At 38.7% G+C, this 12,754-nt stretch overlaps 1 protein-coding gene across 4 annotated transcripts in view; it reads right to left on the minus strand.

Annotated features, from left to right (window-relative positions):
- Window positions 1-12,754, minus strand: part of CNST (consortin, connexin sorting protein) — a 115,583-nt gene that overhangs the window by 42,606 nt on the left and 60,223 nt on the right. For all 4 annotated transcript variants that reach the window (XM_027122392.1, XM_027122391.1, XM_027122393.1 and 1 more), the window contains exon 3: window positions 5,493-5,698. In XM_027122392.1, the coding sequence (XP_026978193.1) occupies window positions 5,493-5,698 (206 nt within the window). The remainder of the gene's footprint in view (window positions 1-5,492; window positions 5,699-12,754) is intronic.

Below are 12,754 nucleotides of genomic sequence, written 5' to 3' on the forward strand. Positions count from 1 at the left end.
AAGAGTCAAATAGTTTTATGAGGTGTGTTAAAAAAGGCCCTACCCTTCTTGCCCTATTCTCCTTTCTTCAGGAGCAAGCACATACTTAGATTTCTCTTATCTGTTTAAAAATATATTTTTTGCTGTATCTCTAAACATTATGCTTATATTTGCTATTTCTTGATTGTTTCAGTTTTAGAAAATGAGGATTGGGTCTTTTGCTCCTCCCCATCCAAACCCTACAAACATACACGACACACACTTTCTCTCACATATTCACCTATCCCATGTTATTATATTGTAGTAACAGGTAGATAAACATTTAATGTTTACCTTATTATGAGTTAAGCCAAGTAGTAAACTCATTATTTTTCCTTTCCTGAAAACTTTTTGTTTTCCCTGGAGTTTCTTTTTTTCCCTTTTTTGTAAAAAAAAAGTTTCCCATGCACTTATCACTTATACAACTCTAAATAGTCCACCAGGAGTCTAAATCTTCCCTCAATACATTCAGATACCGCAAATATTCAGAAATAGGAAAATGATATAAAAGTTCCTCCCCAGACCCTTCTGATCTGCTCAAATAGAAGTGGTTACTCTCTCCTTTTTGGTACAAAGCTGTCATCTTAGAATCTCCCTTCACCTAGAGATTCCCTTCACCTCTCTCCTGGTAGCATCCCCAGTTTCCTATATCTCAATCTTCCTGTTCCTTGGTTTACTCCCTTGTTTTGATGGAGTACATCATCTAGCGGCTTCCTGAGAAAGGATGGAAAGGAAGTACCACAGACCCTGATGTAGGAACATTCTTGGTATATCTGACCAACTGCTAGGAGGCCAGTGTACCTGGAAAGGAGTGAACAAGAAGGAGAGTTTTAGGAATTAAGGCCTAAGAGGTAACAGGGCCAAATCATGTAGGATCTCGTAGGCCATGGTAAGGATTTTGGCTTTTACTCTGAATGCGAAGAGAAGTCAGTGGATGGCTTTGAGCAGAGAAGTAACATGATCTGACGTAACATTTTATCTGAATCACAATGACTGCTGTGTAGAGAGAAAAAAACCTAAATGGAAGTAAAGGTAAAGCAAGGAGGTTTCTACAATTAGTTTACTGCAAGAATCCAAGTGAGATTTGATAATATCTTGCACTGAGATGGTGTCAATGCAGGAGGTAAGAAGAGGTCAGAATCTGGATATATTTTGAAATAGAGTGGCAGGACTTGCTGACTGGATTTGGACGTGGGGAAAAGTGAAGGATGACTTCAAAGTATTTGGTCTCAGCAACTGGAGGGATGGAGTTGCCATTTAACAAAAGGGGGAAGACTAGGAAAGCAAAAGATTTTGAGGAAAAAAATCAAAGTTTGATTTTGGGCATCTTAAGTTTGAAATGCCCATGAGATGCCTCAGGAAGCTGGATGTTTAAGTCTGTAGTTCAGAATTGAATCCTGAAGCACTTCAATGTTTAAGAATTAGTAAAACTTGGAGGACTCAACAAATGAGCCAGAGAAGGAATGTCCAGTGAGGTAAGATATAAAAGCCAAAAGTGAGGGGTCCTAAAAGGCAAAAAAAGAAAATGCTGTAAAATAGAGTATGTGGACAACTTGTCAGAGATTCTGATACTTCCAGTAAGATGAAAACTGAGGACTGACCACTAGATTCGTATGGGCACGCAACATGGAGGTCACACCTGGCCTTTACAATGCAACTTTGATGGAGTAGTTGGCACAAAGGCCATATTGGAGTGAGTTCAAAAGAGAACTGAGGGGCTTCCCTGGTGGCACAGTGGTTGAGAGTCCGCCTGCCGATGCAGGGGACGCGGGTTCATGCCCCGGTCCGGGAGGATCCCACATGCCGCAGAGCATCTAGGCCCGTGAGCCATGGCCGCTGAGTCTGCGCGTCCGGAGCCTGTGCTCCGCAACCGGAGAGGCCGCAACAGTGAGAGGCCCGCGTATCACCAAAAAAAAAAAAAAAAGAGAACTGAGTATGGAATGTTACCTAGGTAGAATTCTTGGACAATATATTTTAACCTGAATCAAATCATGGAGAAATAATCAGGCAGATCCTAATTATGGGACATTTTACAAGAATTCTTGAGTCTTCAGAAGTGTCAATGTTATAAAAGTATAAACAAACAAGCAAATAAACAAAACAAAACAAAAGGCAGGGAATTGTTCTGGATTACCAAAGACTAAAGAATCTTCCCACTGTGTGCTCCTTCACTGGATCCTGGATCTGGGGAAAACTATTTATAAAGAATATTTGTGGAATAACTTGAGGGAAACAAATACAGGCTGTATGTTAAATAATATTAAACCAATGTCTCATTTCTTGGGGTTGATAATGGCATTGTAGGTTATGTAGGAGAGTATCATTGTTCTTGGGGAATTTATGCACAAGTATTGATATTTAAGGGTGAAGTGATATAATGCCTGAAAATTACTTTAAAATGTGTCAGTGGAAAATACGTGCGTGGAGAGGGGCTGGGGGGTAGGAGGAAAACGAAAATCTGGCAAAATGTCAACAACTGTCAATCCAAGTGAAAGGCACAGTATGAAAGTGGGAATTACTAAATAATGAAAAGAAGAAAAACTCACTCCACTTCTCCCTGATTTGTGTCTCCCTTGGGAGGTGACAGGATATTTTGTATTCTTGGGCTGAGGAAGGCAGCCATCAGCTGACTCCTGTTGCCCTGATGTCTCAGCTTACTGCAGGCTTCAGCATCTCTTTCCAACAAGCAATGTTTGAAGTAGTGACAGAGAAATATAGTTATAATGCTTAATATTTATTTAGCTTTTATGTTAAGTGTACCAAGTACTACGTTAAGTACTTTTACTGCATTATTTCACTGAGTCCTCTACAACTTTACAGGAAAAGAAACTAAAAGCTACTTTGCTTGTTAGTGGTATAGCCAAAGCTCATACTTTAAAACCATCACTATAGGGACTTCCCTGGTGGTCCAGTGGGTAGGGCTCTGCATTCCCAATGCGGTGGGCCCCGGTTCGATCCCTGGTTGGGGAACTAGATCCCGCATGCATGCCGCCACGAAGATCCCGCATGCCACAACTAAGACCCAGCGCAGCCTAAGTAAATATATTTTTTTAAATTAAATAAATTTTTTAAAAGTGGCATTAAAAAAAAAAACTCACTATACTTTCTAAGCTCCTTTGCCAGGAGAGGACAGATTGCTGAGATATATAAGAAGCATAACATACGGGACCCAGCAAACTGACATGTTTCTGGGGGATGAAGGTAGAATTTTACTTTGAGACATAAGAAAAATAATCTTCATCTGATCAAGACTGTTATCGTCTTCCTGCCTAAAAATGTGATTTTCTACTAGATCTGCTTCAGCTGTAGGATCACCTGCCTGTAGAAAAGAGAATTCTTCCTACCTTTAATGTAATAGCCCAGTGACATAAACTGCTTGAAAAGATTTGACTACACTTGCTATTTCCATTTACTCCAAATGTCCTTTTCCCCAACTTTTTATCGAAATTCTACAGAAGAGTTCAAAGAACAGTAAAATCAACAGCCATATACCTTTTATTTAGATTCGTCAATTATTGACATTTCGCCAAATTTGCTTTCTCTGTCTTTCCCTCCCTTACATGTATTTTCCCACTGAAATATCTTAAGCTGCAGGCATTCTATCACTTCACTCCTAAGTACTACTTGCACATGTATCTCCCAAGAATAGATACTCTCCTACATGATCTTCAATTCCATTATCAATCTCAAGAAACCTGACACTGATGCAACAGTATTATTTAATATACAGTCCATATTCAAATTTCTCCCAAGTTGTCCCCAAAACAGATTTATTGAATGGAACTAACAAATTGTAGCCCTAGAATTATAAGGAACTTGCTTTGTGAGGGAGTCTCAGCCTCCCTACTTGTAAAGATGGTGATAATAATTACCTCTCTAGATTGTTTGGAGAATGAAATAACAGTTAATGCAAATACCCTTTACAAACTCAATCCACTGTACAAATTCAAGGAAGGCTGAAAGATTAGAAAGCTGCCTTAATATTGGTGGTTCTCAACTACAGTTCTCAACTATGGTAAACATATACCATATATGTCAGTAACACATTAGAGGTCAAAAAGTAGTACACATTTTCTCAAAGGCATTCTTCAAGTCCACCGAGGAGGTAACATAAAGTTGTAAGAATATATGTTTTCCTGCCTTAGGACAAAAGCTGTTTTACTTCTTAAAAATTATTCACTGCTCACTGCAAAAGTTAAATGAAACAGGAGGAGTGAAATAAAAAGTGAAGCTTTTTCCACACCCATATACAAATTATTTTCATTTTAAAAGAAAATAAAACACAGCTCATAAATATCTTAATCTTTTTGGAATTATCTCTTGTGTATCTTCCTCATCACTGTCCTATAGATCTCCCAGTCTCCAGGCTCTCCATCTTCTAGCTTACCCTCCCAATCATCAAAAGAGTTATTTTTCTAAAATTCAAATTATGGCACCTGCATAATTAAAAGCTCTCAGCCTCGGGCTCCCTGGTGGCACAGTGGTTAAGAATCTGCCTGCCAATGCAGGGAACACGGGTTCGAACCCTGGTCCAGGAAGATCCCACATGCTGCGGAGCAACTAAGCATGTGCGCCACAACTACCGAGCCCACATGACACAACTACTGAAGCCCGTGTGCCTAGAGCCCATGCTCCCCAACAAAGAGAAGCCACCTCAATGAGAAGCCCATGCACCGCAATGAAGAGTAGCCCCGGCTCGCCACAACTACAGAAAGCCCGCACACAGCAACGAAGACCCAACGCAGCCAAAAATAAATAAATAAAATAAATTAAAAAAAAAAAGGCTCTCAGCCTCTAAAAGTAAGCCCTTAATGGCACAAGCTACCCAGTCTTAATTCCTGTCTCTTTTACATCTTAATCTTCAACAACATCCCTGTCTTTGCAGGGACTGTTCTCTCTTTCTGTACCAGCTCACTTTGTTCATCTAGTGAGAGCCTAAACATCCTGCAAAACCCAGCTCAAGAATCACCTTTTTTTCCCCTGATGTCCAAAGGACAAAGTTAATCATGCATTTTGTGCTTCTGCTGAACCTTAAACACGTATCTACTCTAATGCTTTGTACAGACTTCTACAATTAGTTATCTACAAACTGTTTCTCCTATTCCACAGTGCCTCTCTTAAGGACATGCTCTGTTACATAATCTGTTTCCCTAGCGTCTAGCTTAGTTTTTGGTACCTTGTTGGTACTTTAATTAAGCACTCACTACATTCACTCTTATTTGTACACAGCTTACTCACTAAGCAAAAGAAGTTAGCAACAGTATGAACTATAGATTGATGATCCAAGCCAATGTGTGGCCACGAGTCAGTGATATGCCAAATTTCCTACCAGCCACTGATCCAGGGTCACCTCCTCTTGGACTCACCAATGACAGGTGGGGTAGAATCAATTACAGAGAATAGGATTTTAGATTATTACAAATATTGGTCCCAGAATTTCAGTGAGGCTGAAAGTGAAGTGTTTAACATGATACCTGATGAAGGCAAAGGGGAAGTGCTCTTGAATCCAACTGCTCAACTTCACCCCGTATAAGTGAGAACAGAGATTGCAGAACCAGCTTCGGGGCTTCTAGTTGATCATTAGCATTTACTTCTGCAGATTCTTCATCACTAACAGCATGTATGGCTGCATGTAATATATTTTCTTGCATAAAGGGTGTGGTATCTCCTGAAGAAAGTCCTTTGAGAGGTAAATAAAATGCCTATGTTAGGATAAATTTCCATCATGGTAAACACCTTAAAACAATTATGCCTGTTAATCATAAAATTTTCAAATAAAGCTAATCACATAAAAAAAACCCCAAACCCACAGAAACCACAAGTTATTCTCCTCAATAAATTAAGATTGTGCTGACATCTGATTGTTTCTATTAGTGATTAGTTAATAGAAGCAATTCTATTAGATCTATATAACTTTTTTATTTATATTATAAATTAAGAATATAATTTATATTCTTAATTAAGAATTATAATTAAGAATATAAAAAAAGATCTAAAGAAAAGTAGGTTAAAATCTGACCAAAAACTTGATTCTCCCAAAGGAAAAACGAATTAACTATAATCTGAAGTCATGTCTTATGCAAAATTAAAGAACTACATGGGAAGGTAAATGTGTTTATCATATGAAAGGCTAAAGAAGTTAAGCCTTCCTCTCTAAACTCTTGGTCTGATAACTTTAGAACTACTTCTGGATCCCAGCAGAGCAGAAGGAATTCAGATGTCCAGAGCTAATGGCCACAGAAGCTTTTTTCCTAATAAAAAGAAGTAACACAAACTTGGGGGAAAAAAATCAGTGAATAAATCCTTGGCCCACAGCTCCTGAAATGACACACCAAAGTTTTAAACTTTAAATGTTACACATTATAACTTCACCCTTCACTGAAATCTCAGCATCAGTTCTAATTTTCATATTGAAATTGAATAGACTGTCTGCATCTGTACGTACCTTTAGCTAGTCCGGCTTGGAAAGGATCTTTCTCAGTAATTTAGCGTGTGCATACCATGACTGAAGTTGCCTCCTGCCAGCCCTCTAGAGCAGGGGTCCCTAACCCGTGAGCTGCAGACCTATAGCAGTCCGCGGCCTGTTAGGAACCGGGCCGCACAGCAGGAGGTGAGTGATGGGCAAGCAAGCGAAGCTTCATCTGCCACTCCCCATCGCTCCCCATCGCTCGTGTTACTGCCTGAAACACCACCCCCCCAACCCTGGAAAAACTGTCTTCCACGAAACCGGTCCCTGGTGCCAAAAAGGTTGGGGAGTTTGCCCAGAACCCTGTCTTCTACTGCCTTCTAAATAAATCCACTGCTCTAGCCAAGCTGGCCAATTCTGTATCTCCCTAGTATTAATACTCTGCACCTTTCTGAGCAATTACAAATCCTAACAGTTAAAAAATTTTCCTCCCTGGACGTCCCTGGCTGTCCAGTGGTTGAGACTCTGCACTTCCAATGCAAGGGGCTCAGCTTCGATCCCTGGTTAGGGAACTAAGATCCCACATGCCGCACAGTGTGGCCAAGAAAATTAAAAAAGAAAAAAATTTCCTCCCATCTGTCTAGTTAAGTTCTACCCTAAAAAAATTCATATATTTCTCTATAACATGAGCCTGAAGTAAACTTACTTTCCTCTAAATCCTATATATGGTCTATGGAAAGTCCGCTAGGGCTTTGCATTATAGTGTATTATAGTGACTGGTGAAGGATCGTATTACAGTGACTGGTGAAGGGTCGTATCTTTATTAGATCATAACTCCTACAGCACAGGGATTAATTTACTTACTATAGTATTGCAGTTATATCCAGTAGCATATTCAGCATTAAAATTCCAAGTGTTGTGCTTTCTACAGATAATCACCTACAGTGATTCCTTATATTTTAGAAAATTCTCTTCTATAAATTTTATGTCGTTTGGACTCTGGAAGTACAAGGCCTAGAGATGGCCTGCCATTTTATTTTGCAGGAACAGTATTTGTGAAAACATGGATGATTCTTCTGCCTTCTAATTTTCTAACCACAATGGTAGTAGTGCCAATGTAGGAACATAAGCTTTGTATAGAGAACTACAAAGAGACTAAGAGAAATACTGTTTTCTTTCCTTTTTCTCCAGCCACACTACTGTGCCCAAGTTATTTAATTTCATATAGACTGTGATAAGGCTAACCTCTCAAATTCTATACTTCTTTTCATTAAATTCTTCCCACATAATTATCAAATATTACTCCATATTTCCTCTTTGAAAAATTGAATTTTATAATGCTCATTTTCTGTAGAGGGAATTTAAATAAAACCCTTGAAGGATATGGCCAAAGGGCAGGATTTTCCAAAGTAAGGATAAAGGACAGAATTTATGACTCCATTATCTAAAGGAAGTCTAAAAAGGGTCCTGTTAAATAATGAAATGAAAAATAAATAATGAAATGAAAACACGCCATATGATTACCTCAGTTATTTAGACAGTATAGATGCATAATGGTCATGGTTCCTGCTAGATCCATTTTCTAAGTTATTTTATTTACTTATTAAAATTTTTTTCTTCCAGTTTTATTGAGATGTACTTGACATACAGCACTGTATAACTTTCAGGTGTACAGCCTAACAATTTGACTTACATAAAACACGAAATGAATCCCACAATAAGTTTATTTCATATAGATAAAACATTAAAGAAATAGAAAAAAATGTTCTTGTGATGAGAACCCTTAGGATTTACTCTCTTAACAACTTTCACATATAACATAACACATAACATTACATACATAACACATAACATAATTTCACACATAACATTAATTATATTTATCATGTTATACACTACATCCCTAGTAATTGCTTATCCTGTAATTGGAAGTTTGTACCTTTTGACCACCTTCACCCAATTCCCCTTCCCACCACCCCACAACTCTGGTAACCACAAATCTGATCTTTCTCTATGAGTTTGTTTGTTTATGAAGTATAATTGACCTGCAATACTGTTAGTTCCTGGTATACAACCTAGTGATTCAATATTTCTATATATTTCAAAGTGATCACCATGATACGTCTCATTGTCATCTGTCATCATTACAAAGATATCACATAGTTATTGACTATATTCCCCACACTGTACATTTCATACCTGTGACTCATTTATTTTGTAACTGAAAATTTGTACCTCTTAATCTCCCTCACCTATTTCTCTCCTCCTCCCATCCCATTCCCCTCTGTCAACCGCCTGTTTGTTCTCTCTATGACTGTTTCTCTTTAGTTATGTTTGTTCACTTATTTAGTTTTTTAGATGCCACATGTAACTGAAATCATACAGTATTTGTCTTTCTCTGACTTATTTCACTAAGCATAACACTCTCCAGGTCCATCCATGTTATCACAAATGGCAAGATGCCAATCTTTTTCATGGCTCAGTAATATTCCACTGTATATGCATGTATCTGCGTGTGTGTGTCTGTGTGTATAGAACACATCATCTTTATCCATTCATCTACTGATGGGCACTTAGCGTGCTTCCATATCGTGGCTATTATAAATAATGCTGCAATAGACACAGGGGTGCATGTATCATTTTGAATTACTGTTTACCTTTCCTTCAGATAAATACCCAGGAGTGGAACTGCTGGATCATATGGTAGTTCTGCTTTTGCTTTTTTGAGGAATCTCCATACTATTTTCACATAGTGACTGCTCCTATTTACATTCCCACCAACAGAGCAGAGGGTTCCCTTTCCTCCATGTCCTCACCAACACTTGCTATTTGTTGTCTTTTTGATACAAGCCATTCAAACGGGTATGAAGTGATATCTCGCTGTGGTCTTCATTTGCATTTCCCTGACGATTAGTGATGTTCAGCATCTTTTCTTTCTTTCTTTTTTAAAAAAGCAGAATAGTACTGTATACTCCTCATTTGTGTATCAGAAAAAAGAATGCAAGGAGATCATACCCTAAGATCTGAGCTAGTGCTCGGTGCCAGAACTTTAAAATATTTCTGGAAAGATACCCAAGAAATTCCCCTATAGAGAAGGGAACTGAGGAATCAAGATTCTGATCAGGGAGGAGGACTTTCATTTTAGTTGTTTGTTTGTTTTTTTTGAATTTTATTTATTTTTTTATACAGCAGGTTCTTATTATCCATTTTATACATATTAGTGTATACATGTCAATCCCAATCTCCCAGTTCATCCCAACACCACCACCCCACCACTACTTTCCGCCCTTGGTGTCCATACATTTGCTCTCTACATCTGTGTCTTTATTTCTGCCCTGCAAACCGGTTCATCTGTACCATTTTTCTAGGTTCCACATATATGTGTTAATATACTTGTTTTTCTCCTTCTGACTTACTTCACTCTGTATGACAGTCTCTAGATACATCCAAGTCTCTACAAATGACCCAATTTCACTCCATTTGATGGTTGAGTAATATTCCATTGTGTATATATATATATATATATATATAACATCTTCTTTACCCATTCATCTGTAGATGGGCATTTAGCTTGCTTCCATGATCTGGCTACTGTAAATAGTGCTGCAATGAACATTCAGGTGCATGTGTTTTTTGTTTTTTATTTTTTGCAGTACGCGGGCCTCATTGTTGTGGCCTCTCCTGTTGCGGAGCACAGGCTCCGGATGCGCAGGCTCAGCGGCCATGGCTCACGGGCCTAGCCGCTCCGCGGCATGTGGGATCTTCCCAGACCAGGGCACGAACTTGTGTCTCCTGCATTGGCAGGCGGACTCTCAACCACTGTACCACCAGGGAAGCCCACATGTGTCTTTTGGAATTATGGTTTCCTCTGGGTATATGCCCAGTAGTAGGACTGCTGGGTCATATGGTAATTCTATTTTTAGTTTTTTAAAGAACCTCCATACTGTTCTCCATAGTGGCTGTATCAATTTACATTCTTACTAACAGTGCAAGAGGGTCCCCTTTTCTCCACACCCTCTCCAGCATTTGCTGTTTGTAGATTTTCTGATGATGCCCATTCTAACTGGTGTGAGGTGATGATACCTCATTGTAACTTTTTTTTTAAATGCTTGGCTTTTTTTGTTTGTTTGTTTTTGTTTATTTATTTATTTTTGGCTGTGTTGGGTCTTCATTTCTGTGCGAGGGCTTTCTCTAGTTGTGGCAAGTGGGGGGTCCACTCTTCATCGCGGTGCATGGGCCTCTCACTATCACGGCCTCTCTTGTTGCGGAGCACAGGCTCCAGACGCGCAGGCTCAGTAGTTGTGGCTCACGGGTCCAGCCGCTCTGCGGCATGTGGGATCTTCCCAGACCAGGGCTCGAACGCGCGTGTCCCCTGCATTAGCAGGCAGATTCTCAACCACTGCGCCACCAGGGAAGCCCCTCATTGTAGTTTTGATTTGCATTTCTCTAATAATTAGTGATGTGGAGCAGCTTTTCATGTGCTTCTTGGCCATCTGTATGTCTAATTTGGAGAAATGTCTATTTAGGTCTTATGCCCATTTTTAGATTGGTTTGTTTCTTTTTTTAATATTGAGCTGTATGAGCTGTTTATATATTTTGGAGATTAACCCTTTGTCTGTTGATTCGCTTGCAAATATTTTCTCCCATAGTGAGGGTTGTCTTTTCATCTTGTTTGTAGATTGCTTTGCAAAAGGTTTTAAGTTTCATTAGGTCCCATTTGTTTATTTTTGTTTTTATTTCCATTACTCTAGGAGGTGGATCAAAACAGATCTTGCTGTGACTTATGTCAAAGAGTGTTCTTCTTGTTTTCCTCCAAGAGTTTTATAGTGTCCAGTCTTACATTTAGGTCTCGAATCCATTTTGAGTTTATTTTTGTGTATGGTGTTAGGGAGCGTTCTAATTTCATTCTTTTACATGTAGCTGTCCAGTTTTCCCAGCAACACTTATTGAAGAAACTGTCTTTTCTCCATTGTATATCCTTGCATCCTTTGTCATAGATTAGGTGACCACAGGTGCGTGGGTTTATCTCTGGGCTTTCTATCCTGTTCCATTGATCTATATTTCTGTTTCTGTGCCAGTACCATATTGTCTCGATGACTGTAGCATTGTAGTATAGTCTGAAGTCAGGGAGCCTGATTCCTCCAGCTCTGTTTTCTTCCCTGAAGACTGCATTGGCTATTCGGGGTTTTTTGTGTCTCCATACAATTTTCATATTTTTTGTTCTAGTTCTGTAAAAAATGCCATTGGAAATTTGATAGGGATTGCATTGAATCTGTAGGTTACTTTGTGTCGTACAGTCATTCTTGCAATATTGATTCTTCCAATCCAAGAACCTGGTAAATCTCTCCATCTGTTTGTATCATCTTTAATTTCTTTCATCAGTGTCTTGTAATTTTCTGCATACAGGTCTTTTGTCTCCCTAGGTAGGTTTATTCCTAGGTACTTTATTCTTTTTGTGTCAATGGTAAATGGGAGTGTTTCCTTAATTTCACTTTCAGATTTTTCATCATTAGTGTATAGGAATGCCAGAGAGTTCTGTGCATTAATTTTGTATCCTGCTACTTTACCAAATTCATTGATTAGCTCTAGTAGTTTTCTGGTAGCATCTTTAGGATTCTCTATGTATAGTATCATGTCATCTGCAAACAGTGAGTTTTATTTTTTCTTTTCCAATTTGTATTCCTTTTATTTCTTTTTCTTCTCTGATTGCTGTGGCTAGGACTTCCAAAACTATGTTGAATAATAGTGGTGAGAGAGGACATCCTTGTTTTGTTCCTGATCTTAGAGGAAATGCTTTCAGTTTTTCACCACTGAGAATGATGTTGGCTGTGGGGTTGTCGTATATGGCCTTTATTACGTTGAGGTAGGATCCCTCCATGCCCACTTTCTGAAGAGTTTTTATTATAAATGGGTGTTGAATTTTGTCAAAAGCTTTTTCTGCATCTATTGAGATGATCAAATGGTTTTTATTATTCAATTTGTTAATATTGTGTATCACATTGATTGATTTGCATATACTGAAGAATCCTTGCATCCTGGGAGAAATCTCACTTGATCATGGTGTATGATCCTTTTAATGTGCTGTTGGATTCTGATTGCTAGTATTTTGTTGAGAATTTTTGCATCTATATTCATCAGTGATATTGGTCTGTAATTTTCTTTTTCTGTAGTATCTTTGTCTGGTTTTGCTATAAAGGTGATGGTGGCCTCATTGAATGAGTTTCACAGTGCTCCTTCCTCTGCAATTTTTTGGAAGAGTTTGAGAAGTATGGGTGTTAGCTCTTCTCTAAATGTTTGACAGAATTCACCTGTGAAGCCATCTGGTCCTGG

Source organism: Aethalodelphis obliquidens, unplaced genomic scaffold, assembly GCF_003676395.1.
Source record: "Aethalodelphis obliquidens isolate GAN/ISIS:26980383/991018 unplaced genomic scaffold, ASM367639v1 scaffold24, whole genome shotgun sequence".
NCBI classification, from domain to species: domain Eukaryota; kingdom Metazoa; phylum Chordata; class Mammalia; order Artiodactyla; family Delphinidae; genus Aethalodelphis; species Aethalodelphis obliquidens.